Genomic DNA, 21,588 nt, shown 5'->3' with positions numbered 1-21,588 from the left:
CTGGGCCTGGAATCAAGATGACCTGCATTCAAATCCAGCATCAGGTACTCATCCCTCCTGGGCAAGTTATTTAACCCTATTTGTCTCAGTTTCCTCATCTGTAAAATGAACTGGAGAAAGAAATGGCAAACCGGTCTAGTATCTTTGCCAGGAAAACCCCATGAAGAGTTGGGCCTGACTGAAGATGGACTGAACAACTATTCTGTTGTTGTTATAATTATTTCAAAGATCCCTTTCAGCCTTGCCTATGAATGTGTCCAAATTAAGCTAAACAGTACCTTAGTTCTGTTTCAAGTTAATGCAGTTCTAAAGTGCCTACCTTTTCTCTGAAGGGAACAATATCCCAGGAGCCAGGGGAATCGGGATCAGCATTTTGTACCCAGATGTTCACAAGAGGTTTTGCTGATTGAGAACCATTTAGCATCAGCCCCAAGAGCCAGTTTTATAGGAATGAGAGCATCTGGTCCCGGGTGAGCCAAGGCTAGTCTGTACCCCACAAATGAGACAGAGGCCCAGTTGAATCAAGGGGAGGATTTTCAAATGTTGCAAACACAATTCTGTTTAGTGTCAAATATATAGCTGAAAGTTTGCCACTCAAGGGAAACTCTCTCAACAAAATAGCCTGTCCTATGGGATTTTTTTCCAGGTCGGACACAGGTAGGCACTCAATAAATATTTCTTAAATGAGTGAGAGGATATGAGAAGTGCCAGAAAAAAAAAAAAATGGTTGGATTGTGTGTTAGAGAGCTGAGTTCAAATCCTTGTGCTGCTAATTATTCCCCATGCAACCTTTAAAAAAATGATCCAGGAGCATTTATTAAATGCCTACCATATGCCAGGCATTAGGCAAGGTGCTGTAAAGACAAAGAATAAAAGTCTCATGCCCTTAAACTCACATTGCATTGGGCAAATCCCTTCCTTTCTTTATCTGTAAAAGAAAGGGGTGGGGTCAGTTAATCTCAAATCTTTTCCAGCTCTGAAAATATTAAATGAATGAAGGAAAGAAATAGACAATTCATCAGTTTTCTACTAAAATAACTTCAGTAGTGTTTTACCCATATATTGACTCTATGTACGGATAATGCTAAGTAGCAAATTAAAGAAATTATCCAAATAGTGAGCCCCACCCCCACTCTTTCAAAATACCCTCTGTGCTAGAAAAAGTGAGTTTTGCCCCCAGGCTTCCAGACAGGCCATCTGTGGGTGGTGATTAAGTCCAAGGATCATTACTTTCTCTTCATTTCCCTTGACCCGGATATGTTCAGTAAAAGTGAGACTTAGTGACCCATTTGGACCAAGAATCTTTGCTTTGAATTTTGCCTTTGAATCCTCAGTACTTAGCATGTTGCTTGGCACATAACACACCCCTAAAATAAATGGGTACTCAACTAATTGTGCTTAAATAATATAAATTGGTAAGAGAGGCATTTTCTTTTTATATATTTTTTTTAATTTATGGGATAAAATATGTACTTTCATAATATATCATAAAAAGATGACTGCACATAAAACAATATATCTGTTGTATACAACTTGCTATTCCTATAAATTTAAATATAATTGCCATCACATAAATTTCCTTTTTTCTTTTCATTTCTTCCCTCCTCCCTATCCTTGAGATGAATACCCTTAAACACACACACACACATACACACACACATCCGTAAATTATACTATACATACTTCTATTTATCATTTCTTCTCTGGATGCAGTTAGCATCTTTTTTCATATATCCTTTATTTTTTATATTTTTATATTTTTAATTTGTGTATTTACAAGAGGCAAAATAACTTTATCAAATATTCACAGTGTGGGTTTAAACTGAGGGAAGGGTGAAAACACAGAAAGCCCTAATTTCTCTTCAGCATCCCAAGGCAGGCAACTTCCAGGGAATAACCAATCTACAGGATAAATAACATCAAAAGGAAAATTAGGATTTAATGACTTCAATAAACATTTAACAAGTGCCTTCTACATATACCCAAAGATGAATATGACAGAGGATTATATTCAACTTGGAAAAATTGAGCCAGGGACACAGAAAAGTATTTTATGAGATAACAGACCCCAATTCTCTAGAAAAAGTTGAGAAAAAACTAACTTCTTTCCTAAAGATATTTTCTGACATCTTGATCAAATCTTTGCATTGATATGTTTTTAATTTCTTTTTCTATGAAATGGGAACTAGACTTCTATATATTTTTTTCTATTTGGAAAGGAAGGAATGAAATGAGAAAAGGACTTGGAACAGACCCCAATTCTCTAGAAAAACTGAGGAAGAACTAACTTCTCTTCTAAAGACATTTTCTGACATCTTGATCAAATCTTTGCATTGGTATGTTTTAATTTCTTTTTCTATGAAATGGGAACTAGACTTCTATATGTTTTTTTTTTTCTATTTGGAAGGGAAGGAGTGAAATGGGAAAGGGCTGGAATTCTCCTATTGCCTCAGGACAACATGATGTAATAAAAAGAGAACGCCTTAATTCTAGTTTAAGTTTTGCAAGTCACAGTGACTATAGGCAAGTCCCTTCTCCTCTAGGGGACTCAGTTTATTCATCTGTTTAAAAAAAAAAAATTGAGACCAAGGAATGTGATGACTTCCATGGTCACTTCTAGTTCTAACACACTTTGATTCTACTACCTTTAAGTGAGTAAGACAAGCATTTTTCAGGGATGAATTTTATAATTTCAGCTCACTCATGCATCATTTGGGAAATTACTGGTTTATAGTTTTAGATTCTGCATTTTTAGTGACCAGAAATAATACTAAAAAGCTCGGCAGGTTTCTGGGGAGGAGCTCATGCAATAGGGTGAGCTTGGCTGACAGTGCTTGGACTTCATCAAAAATCCAGCTGATGGTGGTGAAGTGGACTTGGAGCAGATCTAGGGAAATGCTGGGATGGAAAACAACCTCCATTGATCACCAACTTTTCCATAACCTAAAGCAGAGGTGCTTAAACTTTTAAAATAGGGGGCCAATTCACTGTCCCTCAGATTGTTGGAGGGCCAGACTTTAGTAAAAACAAAAACTTTGTTTTGTGGGCCTTTAAATAAAGAAACTTCATAGCCCTGGGTGAGGGGGGTAAACGTCCTCCGCGGACGGGAGTTTGAGGACCCCTGATTAAAGCCTTAGGTTACCTGGAGTTATCTGGAGAGTTACCTGGAGCACTGAGAAGTTACTTTCACTAGATCCACAAAGCTGGTGTGTGTGTGTGTCATAAATAGGAATCGAATTTGGGGCTTCCAGAATCCAATATAAGCCCTCTACCCAACACACCACCACAGCCTAAAAATCTGAATTGAGAAGTTCTTGGCAACAAGAGCCCCATCAAATGCATTTAATCTAATTGACTGCCAGCTGCTCCCCTCACTTCATATGCCCCAAACTCTCTAGGTACATAAACTAGGCAGGCCTCTGAGAGACGAGCAGGGAGCCTGCAACCAACATGCCAAGAAAAATGACCCAAAAGGATCTCACACACCCGTGACTGTTGAGTCCTTGTGCAATGCACACTCAGCCTTCCATAGAGAGGAAAGACAGTGTTTGTGCAAGATTGGGGGTAGACATCCTGTGATAGTTTAGCATGTGTCATGCAGAGAGAGGAAACTGCCTCAAAGGACATGCAGGCTCTATATCTATGGGTTGTGGTGGAATATGGGATGGCCATCTGTGTGGACCCCCACAAAAGGCAGTCCCCATTCAGCAGGCAAGCAATGTATGTGGGTCCATATTTCATGTTGACGGGTCTCTGCAGAAGACATGACAAGGGCACGGGAGAGGGGAAAGGACAGAGATGGAAACTCCTATTTCTCCTTACTGTCCTTCCTAATGGGTTGGAAGAAAGAAGGCAAGGAGGAAATCCAGCAGAAGCCCGGTTGTCTGCCCTCGGCTTGGCCAGCCAGCTCCGTGGTGAGGCGTCTTGCTTGGTGCTCCTCCTGCACAGACACAAGACTGCAGTGCCTCATGCTGCTGCTGCAGGGGAACGAGGATGTAGCCCCAGGCTTGCTGCTGGGACTCAGCTCCCCGTGTTTGCCTCAGGTGCCCCCTCTGTTCCTCCCACTCATAAAAAGAGTGGGGTCAAGGACTGTCTGGATGCCACAGGAGGTCACGAGAGCTGAGAGGAGCGAGCCAAGAACATCTGGTCTGGTTCCTTCTGGCTGGCTCCAAGCCTGCCTGTCCTGCTGACATTGAGATGGGAGAGGTGAGGACCGCAGGCTCCGGAATCCACCTTGGGCATCTGGGAGGCCGCAGCCCCATGGTGATCAAGTGCCAGGTGTAGATGGCAGCTCCATGAGACCCTCCTGCTAGAAAGAGGGGCCAGGTACAGATTCTGCAGCCATGACTATCACTCGTCCTTTGGGAAATGGGGATGGAGGGGCGCAGTTAGGATCCGGCACATTCCCAAATCTGCCACAAATAATCGTCACCAATGAATCCACTAGAACCAATTGGCGCACAATTAAACTGACCACAGGAGAAAGCTCTTGCTTAAACAGGACAGTTAGGGTTTATGGCATCTAATCTAGCCATCGGTAATAAATAGCAAAATGGCCACAATTTCACTATAACGAGGGGCTGCTTCTATCCAAAAATGTAATCACAAAAGAGGGAAATAAACCCATTACTATAAAGGGATGAGGGAAAGGCAAAGTCAGCTAAATTCAATTAGGTTTCCAGAAAAGCTTCTAAAAAATCAGAACAAATGAATGAAGAGTCTCTGAAAGGAGATAGAAGAAGGGCATTAAAACTTAGCAAATTAAGGAAGGGGTGGGGGAAGAAACACCAGATGAATTACTTGGTCTACCCCTCCCCCATCTCATCATTCCTCTCCTTTTTTATGAGGCTAGATTAGAAAGGACAATTGCAATAACCCAGACAACATCTGGAGCAAACAGTCAGTAGGAAACTCAAAGGAGGAAAGAATCATAGAGGCGAATTTAAAAAAAAAAAAAATCAAAAGCTGTTGAGTGAATTCAGGGAGAATAAAAGTTTCCACCAACCAGATTGCTCTAACAGAAGGGCCATCTCTGCTGATTAATGGCATACTAGGAAGCTGCTTGTTCCCTGGGAACACTGAGGTTTGGTACTCTTCCACAAAGGGAACTCACACTGATTTTTACAACCCCAGGACCTGCATGTAATCCATGTCTTGGACCCTTGCTACCCAGAGAGACAATTCCCAGGACTGGGACAAGTCACAACCTCCTGAGCCTTAGTTCCCTTCACTACAAAATGAGACTGGACTAGATACCAGCTCCAGATCCATAAAGCCTGTGAGAAAGCAGAGAGCATTAAGTCATTTAGGGGACAGTTCTTCCCTGAAAGAAGCGCATAAGCAAAGTCACCCAGTGGCTTGACCTGATCAGCTCTGGAAGGAAGGAATATGGCCTCCCCATTCTCCCAGGAACTGGCTAACAAATGCACTCACTTTCATAGCAGCTCTTGCAAAGGGCCATCTGGAAGGCAAGATGATCGTCTTTAAAAAGCTGATGGCTTTCCAAGTCCATCACCTTTACCACTCTGGAAATATCTCTATCCTATAGGAGCCCCAAACTTAGCCAGGATGGCAAAAATCCAGCTGTGATTCCCAATATCCCTCTGAACATTCAGTCCTGACCACTTTAAACCTTTGTGCTTTTTATAGAATGAGGGGAACCACCTACCCCTTCCAGAGAGGATGATAACTTTAGAGGTGGAAAGAACCTTGGAGATCAACAAACCCAGGTTCTCCATTTTACAAAAGAAGAAACTGAGTCCCAGAAGGAAGTGATAGGCTTATTTCTTACTTTAAATGATGACCCACTGATGTTTCTCAATAAAATGATAGTTTTATAATTGACTCCTTAATAAGATCTTTAGTACTAAATGTTATTAATTTATTAGTATTTGATTTTAATTTTATTAAAAGTGGATTGCTGGGACATGGCAGGAGTGGGAATTAGTATGGTTAAAATCTCAATTCAACTATTATTTTTGTGACCTTAGACAAGTCAATCAATCATAAGTATTAATTAAGCACCTTCCATGTGCCAGGAAACTAATTAAAAAAAGTCAGAATGTCCTTGTCGATGGGCTTATATCCTATTAGAAAAGAAAATAGTAGCAGGGTTACTAGGGAAAAGATGCCAGGAGCCAAGGGAATCATACACTCACAAAAATGAAAATAGTAGAGTATAATAAGGTATTAACTTCTTTCCTTTGAATTTTATTAGTAATTTTGCAGTAAAATTCACAAAATGCCGGCCAGTCTCCTGCTTTGGGGAGTAGATTTAATCTCTCTGGGTCCTAGCTTCTTTATCAGTCATATCAGGGGCTTGAAACAGATGGCCTCTGATGCAACTTCTCCTGGCTCAAATCGGTGATCCTATGTGTGACTCTGGGCAAGCCATTTAATCACCCAAGGCCTTAGTTTCCTATCTGTAAACTAGATTTTGGAATCAATAGCCTCTGAGGTCACTTCTAGCTCTGAAGTCACCCACTATTCTTTACAATTGCATCTTAGATATTCATTTAAATAGAAACTGCTCAGATCTGCAAAAAATTCTATTCTTCCAGAAGGAATATCCAGTCTTCAGTATTGCCTTCCCAGGGGCCCAACACTGATCAGCTTGTGACAGCAGGGCAAAATCTATGCCCATTGAGCTGTTGGAGCAGGATGCGATCATATTACATTAATAGAAATTCTCACTGATAATGGAAACTGGTGGGAGGCGAAGAGCAGAGCTTTATGTTATGTCTTGCAGCCATGAAGTGGCTATATCCAATGGATTGATCACCTCCCACACATATGGTTCTCTTTACATTATTTCTTGGCCTTGGCGTCGACAAAGCACAATACGAGGGGCATTATGGATGGGACCGTTCCGAGGAGCCCAGAGGCCCACTCCATATTTCAAACTCTCACCTGGCTGCTCATATTCCATACAATTGTAAAGCAAATCAAATGGGAATTCTGGCAACTGCCTGCATCTGCATTGTAGGATGCAAGGCAACAAAGTATTTTTTTAAGCCATGATAATCTCCTATGGTCATATGTCAAGTGTTTTTATTCCCTGTTATACCATGGCCACTTTTAAGGAGGGCACAAAATTCCTTAACTGCCCTCATCTTAGCAAATAAATGCAGCCTCGGGCTCACAGAAATCCCAGAATGTGCTTTGCCATCGGCCTAATGCACAAAGGGAAGGTATATCCATATTGAGCAAATGCCCCCCAAAGAGGAATAACTCTATCCCTGAGTTACCATTCAACCCATTTATATTCCCTGCAAAGACTCCTTTCCAAATTCTGAGGTTTCCTTTTATTTCTACATCGTACATTTTTACGCCGAGGCAGTGAAAATTGTATTTAAAGTCAGAGAAGCTGGATCCAAATATTAGATCTGCCAGTTCCTAGCTGAATGACCCTGAATATGTCATCATTTTCTCATCTAGAAAGTGAAGGAGTTGCCCTTCATGATCTCTCTGGTCTCTTGCAGCTCAATGATCTTACCATCTTGGAGAGAGCAAGTCTTCAACAAAGATCTTTTATTTTTTCTGGACTGTGGCCATTTGCAAGGTTCACAGTGGACAAGCAGAACCACAACATTCTTCACTCCACCCTAGAATGGTGGAGGATGTTAAATCTTCTATAAGAACAGAACCTTCCAGGAGAGACGCAGAAAAAGGCATTCAGAACTGCACTGGTTCTTTTGCCTTGCCTTTCCAACTGCGGGCTTCGTTCAGCACCAGGCCTCCGGTGGATAGCTCAGTTAAACATAATTAAAAAGTTGACTGATTCTCCTAATGAAAAGAAGCTAAAGCCGCCCAGGCTGAAGGCATCCTGGTCAGAGTCTCCCTCTTCCCGGCTTTGTAGACACAAGAGAAATGCCATAAAATGCTGCTGTTCACTTCTGGTCTCAGAGATTCCTGCCAGGCTTGATAAGTCCAGAGTAGGTAGGGCCGGTGTGCAGATTATCCCATGAATCACCATCAAATTCAAGTCTGTGACACCACCACGGGGACAATCATCCTGAATGCCTGAAAATGTTTTGCCCTCATCTCACCTGGGTCTCTGCAGGCAAAGTGTAGTGCAGAGTTTAAGTGAGGGTTGGGGGATTTCAAGAGAGAAAAGGGATGGGACTGACTTAACTTTAAAGAATGGGCTAGATTGAGAAGAATTCTCTTTCTGCTATCCATTCCTTCCTTTCTAGACCTCCCTGAGGTCTAGGATCATAAGTTTTCCCTGGACCATGATCTTAAGTCCATCTACTAATTCAGAGCATCATATAATCCACTTTACAGATGAGGAAATTGAGGCCAGAAAAGTGAAGGAACTCATTCAAGATCACAATGTAATAAATAGCCAAGCCAGGAATCAAAGCCCTACTTCTGTTTAACCCACTACCCCAGAGAGTGGAGATCCAGTGTTGTATTAGGGGGAAAGTGTAGCTGAAACCAGAAGACTTGGGTTCAAATGCTGCTTCTATCATTTCCACCTGTCTGGCAATTCCCTTCCCTGAGCCTTAGTGGCTTCATCTATAAAGTAAAAGGATTGCATTAGATTCCCTTTGAGGTCCCTGTCAGTACTAGATCCAGATTCCATGATCTGAGATATTTAATGTAAAGAAAGAAATCTAGACCTGCCCAAGAGCTTCTTTTGTCGGCTTTCATCCTTAGGCCACAAAGCAAGCTTTTGTGAAAAGGCCAGGAGGTCCCCGTGGCAAACTGGTTCCCAAGAGGGAGCCTGGAATTGTGTCAGAGTGCAGAACTTGGAATAAAACAGACTGTGAGCATTTGAAGCTCTGAGCCAATCTCCCTCCCCACATCAAGGCACACAACAGAGCTCTGTACCCCCTGGCCTGGAACATTTCAAATGCTTCTTTATTAAAGGCAAGGACATCCTTCATAGCCAAATCAACAAGTTTAAGGGGAAAGTCTCAGAGGGCAGGGGTCAACCATAAACCTGGAAAAAGATCCCAGAGTTCCACAATGTTCACATCCACTCACCAGAAGATCGAGTCCCACTAGGAAACTGATTTCCCAGGAAAAACACAGTTTCCACACCTGTTAAAGAAGATAGTTGGAGAGCACAACACTGGAGGTACTTGCTAGCTTATCCATTCTTAGGAAATATTGAATATAAAACACCACATAATCCCTAGAGCATCATACAAATAGTTGTCAGTTATCATCCCTATTGAGGTCATTTATGATCTCAAGTCAAAGTACAAGTCATTTACATGGACATCAGCTCCTTTTACCTGGACACCTGATGACTTGCCAACCCAGGACACAAAAACAAATCATCAGAAAAGCACAAAATAGTGAAATTCTCATCTATTTCTTGTCAAAAAAAGAGAGAGAGAGAGAGAGAGAGAGAGACCTGCCTGCCAAGGAGTGTCCTTGAAAACATCCACAAGAGGAGTTTCTGTTATTGGCAATATTTATTTTTGTAGCACTAATTTCAAATCTCCAGGACACCAGGCACCTTATAAATTTAATACACATTTAAACAGCCTCAGAGCAAGCAGGTCTGGCATCCAACCAGCATCATCCAAAGGGAATGGAAATGAGCTTCATTGGATGCTCAGCATTGACTGAAAACTTCCTGGGTCGTTCTCAATTGTGTTGATGAAGAAAAAGGAAGACGCCCTGAGTGATGTACAATAACAATGCAAAAGTGTTAGCCTTTAGTAACAACCAGAGGGTCTCCTGACATAATGGGGAGAATGCTAGCTTTGGAGTCAGAAGCCCTGAGTTTGAATCCTGTCTCAGAAACTCATTAGCTGTGTGACCTTGGAAAAGTCTGAATCTCAGTTCCTCATCTGTCAAATGAGATAATAGAATTGAATGACTATTAAGGCTCCAATCAGATCTAAATATTTGATTCAGTGTCATACGATAAATATTCAACCAAATAACAGCTGGCATTTATATAGCTACCCATAAAATGAATTAGCATGTAATGTGCTTTGCAAACCTTAAATCGCTGTATAAATACTCGCTATTATTAGCAAGAACTAATTATATAATGCTTGAAAGTTTGCAAAAGGACTTAGACCTGGGAGATGAGTAAAACAATTGTTCATTTCTTTTTTAATATTTTTTTTACTAATTTCATATCAAGACAATTATTAGCATTTTTTTTTGCTGAGGCAATTGGGGTTAAGCGACTTACCCAGGGTCACACAGTTAGGAATATTAAGTGTCTGAGATCAGATTTGAACTCAAGTCCACCTGACTTCAGGGCCGGTGCGCTATCCACTGCACTACCTCGCTGCTCCTTTAGATTTGATGTTTACAAGATTTTAACTTAAAATTTTTTTCTCCCTCTCTCCTTCCCCTCCCTCTTCCAATAATGATAGCCAATTTGATATATACATGTTAAACCTTTTTCCATAATAGTCACAGTAGTGAAAAAAGAAACAAATCAAAAGGAGGAAAAACATGAAAAAGAATTGAGGGGGAAAATATGCTTTACTCTGCATCAGAGTCCATCAGTTCTTTGCTGGAAGTGGATAGCATTTTCCTTCATTAGAACTTTGTACTTGTCTTTGATCAGTGTGTTGCTGAGAAGAGCAAAGTCAATCATATAGGTCATCACACAATGTTACTGATACTGTGTACAATGTTTTCCTAGTTTTTCTCACTTCACTTTGTATCCATTTGTACAAGTCTTTCCAGGTTCTTCTGAAATCTAAAGCAGTTGTTTTTATCCCCATTTTGCATGTGGAAAAACTGAGGCTCAACAAGATTAGATGTCTTGCCTGTAAACCTATAGCAAAGAAGTGGCTGAGGTGAGTTTCAAAGTCACTCCCTGACTCCACACCATGGCGATATGGTAGATGGTTACATAGGTGTTCTGATCCCTGGACCATGTCATTTCTCCCGCTCTGGCCAGTGTGACCCAAAGTGCTCTTTAATAAAGCCAAGAAGGGAAATCAAACAACTTCATCTGTAGGAGTAAAAGGGACACCACTTGTCCACTGACACTGAATAATAACACTGCACGCTGCCATAATGTCTAAAAGGTAGCAAAGCATATTCCTCACAAAGCATATTTCATGAGATAGATGTTAGTAGGGAAATACATAGTATTATCCCCATCTCACAAGGGAGAAAACTGAAGTTCAGAGAAGTGAATGGATTTAACCAAGACCAAAGATGGAATTCAACCGGAAACATCTGCTAACTTCTGGATCAAATCTCTTCCTTTATAAGATGACCCCTTGAAGAGACTTAATGGAGGCTCTGACTGCTGCTCAAAGCAACAAGTGATTTGAACATTGTCTTTGAAGTAATGTCCCCTTGGGCTCCACTATGAAATAATGTCCCCTTATGCCTACACATAGTGAAAAATCACTATGTTGTGGTATGGGCCAAGATTTCTTTCATTTGCCCATATGATCATTGATCTCCTTACAATATCATTACGTCTTTCTTTTTATCTCCCAGAACGGGGCCTCATATACAACAAGGGCTTAATAAATATCTATTGACCCAACCAATAAAATAGCTTGGAAAGTAATCCATAGGATACTATTTCCACACTATCATTTTCCCATAAAACAATGCAGTCAACATCTAAGTCAATAGAGTTTACTGAATATACAGTCAAAGAAGCAAGTGCAGAATTTGAAGAAGAACTCAAGGGATATTCATTTGATGAAGTCACATGCTCTCAGATAGGCTGCTTGGTCTAGTGGATAGAGAATGAGGAAAAAGTGAATTCAAATCCCATGTCAAACCCTTGTAGCTGCATGACGCTAAACACAGTGTCTTTGTACAGATCAAATAAGATAAGTGCAAAGTGATTTACGGTGTGTTTTTGTTGTTGCTCTTCAAAGCATTGTTTAATAACAATTATTATAGCTCTAGACCTAAAGTTTTGGTAAGACTGCTCAACTGACTTGTCAAACTTCCACTTCTGTATATATAAACTGTAAATACAAGGGAGTCAATTCAAGTAGAAGGGACACACCAGTGCCCAGTGGGACTCAAAAGGTCTCATTTTCCCATAGGTCTTGCTTTCACTCAAAAGTAGAACTGGATTTTGCTAAGACTGTAAGGGAGGTCTAAGAATCCTAAGCTTAAAAATATCTTTATCCCTTCACTCATTTGGACCGGAGCCGTTTAGCACATTTTTAATTCCAACACTGTTATTAACTCTCTGCCTTGAAAAGCCTGGGCATGGGTTACCCGTGTCATACAGATAATCCCCACTGGCACAGGATCCAAGATTCCCATTCAGCAGGAAAACCATGCCTGCCCTTTGATTTGTTTTCATTCACCAGACTAGAGCATCAGTAAACCTCCCGACCTCACTGACCAAGCAGGCTTGAGTGGTTCCTTTGAATAGGAGGAAATCAAAACGGAGACATGCCCTGGCAGGAGTAAATTTTACAAAAGGAAAAGGAAGAAATGCAATTAGCAATTAGGTGGCTAGCCCAAACCTCGGTGAATCCATGGAAAATGAAGTTCAGAAAACAGCAAGTCACCATTTTATGTGTTTTAAAATTAAAGATAGATGTTCTGCATGAATGAGATGCATGTCCTGAATGCTAATTGATTTACCATTAGAATAATGTATGGATGTCTCCCCTCTTGTAAGAAACAGGCATCCCTGAAAGGCTGAAAACCATCCTTTCAAAGAGCTAGCTGGGGTTTAATATCAATGACTCAAAAATAACCTGTCTAAAAACATGATGATCTGAAATGGCCTCATGGATTAAAGGCACTGCAGAGTAGGATTAATGCCTGCATAGTGCACGGAGCACAGTACTGGATGTCAGCCGATGAGTGTTTATTCAACAAGAATGCTCCCTTAAGTGGATACCCACCATAACCTAGAAGTCGCTGGTATCGGGCATCCTGTAGCATTCTCCTCCTCCCAGATTCCAGATAAGTGAGTCTATTTCATTATTTAATAGTTTGATGATTCCCCCATTGATGAAAAGCAAAACATTCCAAATGTTTAAAACAACCAACCTTTTACCTCCACTGACTGTCCTAGAGCTCAATTTCCCATATGAGAAATGTTTTTGAAATGAATACTTGATAAAGCCCTTTTATGCTCTCCAAGAAGGCTCTCTGCTCTGAGAGCTAGAAGAGGTTTACCAGGCAAAAGTCCATTCTTTTTCCTAATTTTTTGCCATATTTCCTCCCTGTCTAGGATTATTGCCACCTTGGACTATGCATCTGGAAAGAAACCTTTATGCTTTCCAATTCTGGAAAACAAGTCCCACAATCTCCAGGCTGCTACTTCTGTAGAATTCTCACTCAAGTAAGTGAAATAAACACCACCAGGCTTTCAATTATGCTTATCGAGAACATTGGAAGAACAGCCTCCAGGTGAAATAGAGGAAGCCATTGTCTCTATGTTAGTGGGGCCCAGTGATTTCCCAAATAGGATATTATAAAAATGTGGTTTTTTAAAGTATTCCCAAAGAGGCCAGATGACACTTGACATTTTGGTTGGATGGGGAGGAGGAGGCTAGAGAAAGATAAGGGCAACTGAATTCTTGTGTGGCTATGTCGCAGAGGGAACTTAATTTCAATTTACACCAAAATGATAAGCCCGGCAGCATGAGGTAACTAGGAGAGGACGGCCTGACTGTTTATACAGTAGCACACAGACATCTTCCTTTATGGTGCCAAATCCATATGACAAGTGGAAAACTTCACTAAATTAGATACAAGCCCAACACAGCCTTGCATCAATGCTTTCCCTTCAGGACCAAAGCACACAGTGTTCTAGAACTCTGCTGAGATCATGATAGTGGGTTTAAAAGTTACTTTTTAAAACTGATAAATATATTCACAGCTTGATATTTCTTTGTGAGGAAGAGGTTAAAAAAAGAATTGGGGGAAAAGGAACCTCAAATGTCCAATATTCATTATTTTGAATATTGTGGATTAAAATCCACATAACTTGGGATATGAAGTTGTTAAAATATTCTCTTTTCTTATAAAAATCTAACAAAGCTAGGCAAATAAAGCATATATGATGTTTTTAAATTTTATTTACAAATAATAAAGTCATAACAATGTTACCTCAAATTTCATAATTTTGTAAGAATCAAATACCTAAAAGAAATATGCTAAAATTGATATCAAATGTGTACATATATTGTATTTAACTTATACTTTAACATTTAACATGTATTGGTCATCCTGCCATCTAGGGAAAGGGGTGGGGGGAAGGAGGGGAAAAGTTGGAACAGAAGGTTTTGCAATTGTCAATGCTGAAAAATTACCCAGGCATATAACTTGTAAATAAAAAGCTATAATAAAAAAAAAAAGAAAGAAAAAAAAATAGGGAATAAATAAATAAATATAATTGATGTCAAGCCAGTGCTGAGTTTCTAGTGACTATCATGAGATTTTAAAGTTTCGGGTACTAAATTCCCACTCCAAAATTATCTGCTATTTCACTGATGCAGAGTACAAAGGGTTATTTAGAAATCTCATATAATATATAAAATGATTTGGTCCCTTTCAGTAGACCTTTAAAACAATGTTTTAAAGAAATGTTATCATCCAAGGGCATTTCCCTTCTCTTACACAACACAGTGTATCTTCTTAAGGTCTTCTGGCGATATCATTAAAGCATTGGATCAGGGAGACACATTTTACAGGAAAAAAAAGTTAAAAGCAACTTTATCATTAACGATAGAGTTCTAAGATTTGAGCATTCCTTTCATGGCAAATGACATCAGACATTTATAGATATGAGCTGCTGCTAGATGGCTAGTTTCTCTAAAAGCATCATGCAAAAAGATATTTAAAACTCTATTTCCATTTGCATCTCTCCTCTGCCTTTGCTTGTCCAAGTGTTGCCAAGCATCTCATTCTGAGGTACTCACGTGTTCTCCCAGGCACATTGGGAATTCTCTAAGCCAATGATCTGATCATTAATAAACCAACTAAATGAAATTTAAACTTGGACCACAAAATATAACTCCTGGAGTATATAAATCCTCGTAAATGTTGACTAATTTTTTTCCAGTTGACTACTTACTCCAATCCAAATATTTATTAAGTATATATCATAGGATAGGCCCTATTGAGGTGCTTGTGGCATTAATACTTATATGTGTGTGTTTGTGTATGGCCACATAGAATCCCATCTTTTAAATACCTGCTAACAAAAGTCCTTTCTCCAAATCCAAAACTTTGTCAAATGATGGGTTCTTTAGTAGAAATTTTAAAGGAGTGGGAAGAAACAGGTCTTTACAAATTATTATTTTTAAATTATTTTTAAATAATATCACATCATTTCAGGCATAGCTGACTGAGAGGAGTGGACAGTACAAAATCATGTAATGTTTACAGTTCCTTAGTTACCAAAAATGTAATAAAATTGTTATTTAACTTCATAGATAGAATAACAATCAGCTTCAAATACTTTCCTCTAATCAGACTCCCCTCACGCACATTAAGATGTATGCACTCAGGGAGCTCTAGCTCCAGAATCATCCTGAAACAGCTCCACTTAGTGTGTCTGAAGGCATCGCTATACCTTATACCATTCTACTGCCCCTGCACTTGCACTTGACCTGTATCCTCACTTTCCCCAAACCCTAAAGGGGCGAAGACGATGTACACTGGAGAGCAGCTAGATTTGACAATGGAGAAACCCCTCTCAGAATCACTGCTACACGACCCACACTTTAATGCTAAACAAATCCAAAGCCATCCGTTTTCATCAGGCAATAGAGCACCATGCAGAAGTAAGAAGTAACAACAAAAGCAATAAACAGCTGGAAAAAATTAGACCATTGTCAAGCTGCAGGCATGACAAAAACAAATCTCTGCTCATGGATTCAATATGAGAAAGGATGCTGATGAGAAGGTAAAAGCATCACTTTCACTGGTTCCAATTAGCTACTATTGAATAGCCAATAGGAAGATTCTGTGTGTGTGTGTGTGTGTGTGTGTGTGTGTGTGTATTAACTTCAGAGAGAAAAGAGACAGCAATTTCACTGTCTCTAACAAAGTGGCCAAATCAGATGCTCTAGAGTAACTAAGAAATTCACAAACTCTCCCTGGCTTCTCTCACAGGCTTTAGCACTCACTTTGTACCCAGTATTCTGCAGGGGGGCGGGGGGAGAGTCAAAAATCCCAAAGTTTTGCACATGTCCACCCTACTTAAAAAATTCAAACTGCATCTGGATAATGGACCAGCCCAAACAGCTCAGTGACACATTGGATGGCAGGACAGAAACCCAAGTAGCAAAGTAGAGTTTGATAGAAACCCCAGAAACAGATAGGGGGACTGGTCTTTGCATCCTGTGTCCAGAAACTTCCTATTACCCCTCCCCCACTGGCATACTAGAACCTGAAGAACTAACCAGCTGGTTCTAATGGGGCTGACGTCATTTTGGCAAGGGCGATATTAAGCAAACCTTTCTCTTTTGGGGGGCTCCCAAGAACAGGCATAAATAAGGCCCCCTTTGCTAACAGGATGCTTGTATTGCTCCATTTTTAACTCATTCTTTATTCATTACAGAATAAGGTTTTGTTTTAGGGACCAATGTGAAAAACTGCTTCCCATAATTTCCCAAAGCTTCCTTTGAAACTCAACGCTATAAATAAAATACATACTTAGTTACCAGGCAGAATGTATAACACATATGTTACTTTGGCCCAAACAGCATAGGGGGAAAAAAATCTCAAAAGTTATGTTGATCATCAAATCTGTTTGGAATCACAATAGGGAATAGGTTTCTACTGGAAGTACATATATTTTTTTTTCCCCAACTCGTTCTGTAAATTCTACTGACTGGCCAATCTACAATTCTTTCAACCCCTCTCCTTCCCCTTAGCCCAACATCAAACAATCCCCTTCTTAAGGAGACTCTCTCTCCCAGAAGGTTGCATATTGAAATTCAAGTTGATAAAGCTTTTGATAAAGGCCTAATAATCAATTCTCCATCCTCATTACTCTTCAGGATTATGTAGACACAGCCCAATTTCTCCAGTTTGTGGCTACTTTCAGAGGTTATTACCCAGTGTGCAGCTGAGCAGAAAGATAACCACATTCATTCCCCTTATCTGTAATGATGTATGTAATACATCCCAGCACTGGGGTGAGATGATTGGGGAATAATGGGGGTTGTAAGAACTGCAGCGATGACAAACAATAGTGTAGCCTCCTTTCCCTGAGAGTGAACTGCACCGCCAGGGCCAAGGTGAAAGGCAGGCACTTGGGCTTGGCCCCCGGCATCAAGTGAGCGTTTTCCCACCAGGGAGCAGCTGTTTTCCTCCCTGAAACAGCAATATCTCCACGGAGGCTAGAGCATGCACAAGGTTCCACTTTCCAGCTCTGGCCAGGACACTGCCAGTGAGTACCCAGGCTCCTCGGTGTTTGGAATCAAGTGTCATCTAAAAATAACCACGGAGTCGGGGACAAGTCAGCGCGGGTCTGGTGGCCAGAGGCAGGGGCCGCGGCCCCCCGCCGGGGGCTCGAGCCCAGCCCTCGCGCTTGTTTGGCAAACTAAGTCTGCCTCCATTTTCTGAGCTCGGCTCCTAAGACATAGCTGCCTGCCAGGCAGGCGGAGGAGACCTTACCTTCTGCAGGAGCTGGGAACCTGAGTACTTGGCTGCAATGGATTTGATCTCCCCACCAAAAGCAGAGGCCCAGAGCTTCACACTGCAAAGGAGAGCAGAGGGAGACGTGTCACCCAAGGGGTCACACAGCAACACTGCTCCATCTCACACACACACACACACACACACACACACACACACACACACACACACACACACACTACTGTTGCTTCAAGTACAGGCTCATGAAGTGTTAGAGAGAGAGAAAAGCCACTAGCAGCCAAACCAGGCTCACAAGTGCAAGTTCAGGAGCCGGGAGTTCACCTGCCAGAGCGAGGCTGGGCCTGGCTTCGGCCGGCTCCCCCCAAAAGTCGCTGCTGGATTTTATGTAGACACCCAAAGGGAGCCCAGTTGGCTCAGCCGTGAACTCGGACCAACTTGGGCAGCCCAGTTCGCAGCACACACACACACACACCCCCAACCCAGCTGCTCCCGAGGAGCGTGAGGGGCTTCCTTAAGGCTCTCGGGAAAGTTTGGTTAGGTAATCGGCGGCCAAGTTGGCGAGGGAGGGCGACGCCGGGACCTGCAGTGGTCCTGCCCTAGCCGAGGATTTGGGGGAAGGAGTGCAAAGCAAGCTTCGGGGCTGCTGTCCCCAGCATGCAGCGGAAAACAGAGCCGGCGCCTTAAGGCTCTTCCGGATGGGGCACCTGCACTCGCCAGCCCAAAGTTGGGTGGCGGCGGCAGACGCGAAGCCGAGCCCCCGGCCCTGGGAGCCCCAGCCCGGAAGGGAGAGCGGAGCACTGAAGGTGGGGAAAGCAGCAGCCGGAGAGGGCACTTACACGGAGAGGGGGATCTGCTGCTCCGAGCCGACCACGTCCACCAGCGTGGTGTTCAGGAACACGGTCCAGAAGAGCACGAAGATGCCCCAGCAAGAGCGCAGCAGGCTCGGCAGCGCCCGCATGGTGGGCTAGCGGTCGGGGGCACTTGCCGGAGACACTCGCGCGGGAAAGCTAGCCCCAACCCCCAGCGGAGCGCAGCGGGGTTGACGGGCTCCTCCTCCTCCTTCTCCTCCCCCTTCTTTCTCTTCCTCCTCCTCCTCCTCCTCCTCCTCTTCCTCCTCCCCTTCTCCTCCTCGTCCTCCTCCTCGCCTCTCTCTCCCTCTCGGTCTCTCTCTGCCGGCTGAGAGCTCACTTGGGAAGGAGCAAAAGGGAAAGGGAAGGGGGGAGGGAGGAGAGAGATGAGGGAAGGATGGAGGGAGGGAGGAGGAGAGGAGGAGGGAGAACTAGGTAGAGGGAGGGAGAGAGAGGAGGGCAGACGGCCGGCCGGGAGGCTCTCCCAGTTGCTGTGTCCTCGCCCCTCCACCAGCACCCCACCCCACCCCGCCCCTGCGAGCCACTGCCCTGGGGAGGGATGGAGCAATGGAGAGATAAAGGGATGGAGCGAGGGAGGATGGCAACAGAGCGAGGACCCTCCGGAGGCGCAGCGCGAATGACTTGAAAAGTACTGTGTATGTGAGAGGCAGAGAGAGAGTTGTGTGTGTGTGAGTGTGTGTGTGAGTGAGTGTGTGTGTCCTTGGTAACGGTGGCGAAGCGCTCGCCCGCCCGCCCGCCCGCTCTCAGCAGCAGCAGCAGCAGCAGCAGCCAGAGCCTAAGCCCCAGCCCCTCTGCAGCCTGTGCCTGAGCCGGAGCCCGCACCGCCGCTGCCTGCGCGCAGTCCGCCCCAACTCCGCAGTGAGCGGCGTGAGCGCCGGGCTGCCTCCAGCCTGACCCCGCGGCGCCCCCGCCCTCTTCCTCCTCCTCCTCCTCCTCCCTTCTGTCTCCACTTCCCTCTCCCCCGCCCCCCCGCCGAGGAGCGCCCCCCGCCCTGGAGAGGGCCCGGCGGGTCCCCGGCCAGCCAGGCGGCGGGGCGGCAGCGGCGGCAAGGGAGAGTAGGGCTAGAATGGCGGGATGATGGAGGTCTGGGGGCACCGGGGCGCTCTGGCCCGCTCCCCAGCTCAGCTTAATCCTCCCTCTCCCCAGGTCCGGGCCGGTTTGGGCACTGCCCACTCTCGCGGGGTTAAGCCGGGGTCCCCCTTGCGCCCAGTCCTGTCTAACCCACGCCCCGGCCCAGCCACCGACTGGGGGAAAGCGGGTGCTGCCGCCGCCTGTGCCGGGGCCCGGGGAAGGGAAGAGCCCGAGGAGGGGTGAAGGTGGGGGGCAGCCGGCGAAAAAGTCTGAAGTTGAGCTCGGGGCTGTGAGGGGAGGGAGGGAGCGGCTGGCCGGAGTGCCCAAGAGAGCGGAGGGGCCGGACCTCGGCTTTTCCGGGGTGCGGTGGATGGTGGATTTGGGCTTGTTAGGGCTAAAACCTCGGGCCCCGGGGGAGCCCCGGCTAATTCTGGCGAGCGCACTGCTGCGTGACGAGCATCTGCCATCCAGCCCCAGAGCCGAGGAGGAGGAGGAGAAGGAGGAGGAGGAGGAGAAAGAGCAGGAGGAGGTGCAGGAGCGCGGGCCGGGCCTCGGCGCCGGGGGCTGGCCCCCCACTCTCTGCCCGACCCGGGAGACAAAGCGGCGGCTTCCCCGCGCTGCCCCCTCTCCTCCGGCTCCGGGTCGGGATCCCACAGAGAACTGAGTCATGTGCATGCAGCGTGTTCCCTAGCCGGGCACCGAGCCACGCTGGGGGCTGGGGAGGAGAAGGCTCGGGCTGCGGGGGGCGAGGGGGGAGGGTAGACTTGCGGTGTCCGCCCTCACCCTGCTTGTAAGTTGCTGTTCAGATCCAGGCTCCTACTCCCCTCTCCCTACACTCCCTACACTCCCGTAGCCCCAGGTCACAGGGTGGAAAAGCTTCAACGGTGGGTGCAGATGCTGCCTCAGTGCGCCGGGGCAGACTGAGGAACTGGAGCCCAGCAATACGGGCTTCATTGTGGGGGGGGCGCAAAGACAGGGACCAGGAGATTCCGAAAGGCCGCGGGGAGCCAGGACGGGGTGGGGGGCGCCACTCGCTCCTATCTCCGCCGCCCTCTTCCCCCAGCATCCTCAAGCATCCCTCCTCCGGGGGTAGGACGCCGCACAAAGCCTTGCCCCCCCCTTTGATCTTTGCCCCCCGGGGCATGTTGGGTTCCGCGAGATTCTCCATCACCTGGAGAAGGGAAAGATGTTCCCGGGTGCGGGGAACTTTGCCAGGTAGAGCAGAGCGTGCCGGGGCGGGGATGCCGCGGCCCGCGTGGGCTGAGTCATCCTCGCCCCGACCGGGAGCTCAACTCCGCCGCCGCCGCCGGGATGCGCACGGCCGGCCCTGCCTCCTGCGCTGCCCAAGTACGACTGGCACTTTCGCCCATTGGTTGGGCGGCAGAGGCCGCTGCCTTCAAGGAGAAAGGGGGGAGGCGAGGCGAGGGCAAGATCTTGCCTTGATTTAATTTATTTCTGTGACTCGTGTTTTATCCCCCCCCCCCGACTTTCATCCCATTTAAATGGAAATCTCTGCCCTAAACATCTGGCTTGACATTATGGCCACCCCAGACCTGTTCTGATGAGCCCCCCTCGCCTGCTGAGACCCTACACTATTGTAGATCCAAGGGGCGAGAAGCTGCCAAAAACCTGGAAAGTTGGGGAGAGCCTGGCTTCTGGGGGGTGGGGGAGACCAGCCCTCCTGCCTGATCACCACCTCACCCCAGGAAAACTGGCGCGTCATTGGAGAATTGGGAGGGAGAAGCAAAAGAGCCAGTTTGCTTTTGATTTGGGGAGGACCGAAAGGGGGAGAAGTTCCCCCTTTATTCAGAAATCCCCCGCCCTCGGCTCTGGGCTGCCTGCCATCCAGGGTGAATTTCCGTGCCCGAGTTTGTTATGGTTCATTCTAGGTAGTGCCAGGTGCCCGTCCTTAGCCAAGCAGAAAGCAAAGCTTTCTGTGGATGGCTGGCCAGGTGTGGAAGCTTTCGCACACCTAAAGCTCCCCCTTTAACAGCAAGAAAAACCTTCCCTGAGCAAGACTGGCCCCACCAAAAATGCTTCGTGACTGGGGACGGGGCTCCCACTGGGATGAGTTGGTTGGGGGGAGTTGCTTTCTCATTTGAGGGGCAGA

The 21,588-nt window shown here is 45.0% G+C and overlaps 1 protein-coding gene across 2 annotated transcripts in view; it reads right to left on the bottom strand.

The window, feature by feature from the left end:
- The window catches only part of CACNA2D3 (calcium voltage-gated channel auxiliary subunit alpha2delta 3), a 1,005,807-nt gene extending 987,196 nt beyond the window's left edge, over positions 1-18,611 (bottom strand). For both annotated transcript variants that reach the window (XM_051978988.1, XM_051978997.1), the window contains exons 1-2: positions 18,375-18,611; positions 17,557-17,638 (exon numbers count right to left, since the gene is read on the bottom strand). In XM_051978988.1, the coding sequence (XP_051834948.1) occupies positions 17,557-17,638; positions 18,375-18,496 (204 nt within the window). In that variant the 5' untranslated portion in view covers positions 18,497-18,611. The remainder of the gene's footprint in view (positions 1-17,556; positions 17,639-18,374) is intronic.
- Positions 18,612-21,588: the final 2,977 nt, after the last annotated feature.

The sequence above is a fragment of the Antechinus flavipes genome, chromosome 1, assembly GCF_016432865.1.
Source record: "Antechinus flavipes isolate AdamAnt ecotype Samford, QLD, Australia chromosome 1, AdamAnt_v2, whole genome shotgun sequence".
Classification (NCBI taxonomy): domain Eukaryota; kingdom Metazoa; phylum Chordata; class Mammalia; order Dasyuromorphia; family Dasyuridae; genus Antechinus; species Antechinus flavipes.
Note: the sequence above shows the minus strand (reverse complement) of the source record. Positions and strands in the feature narration are given on the sequence as shown.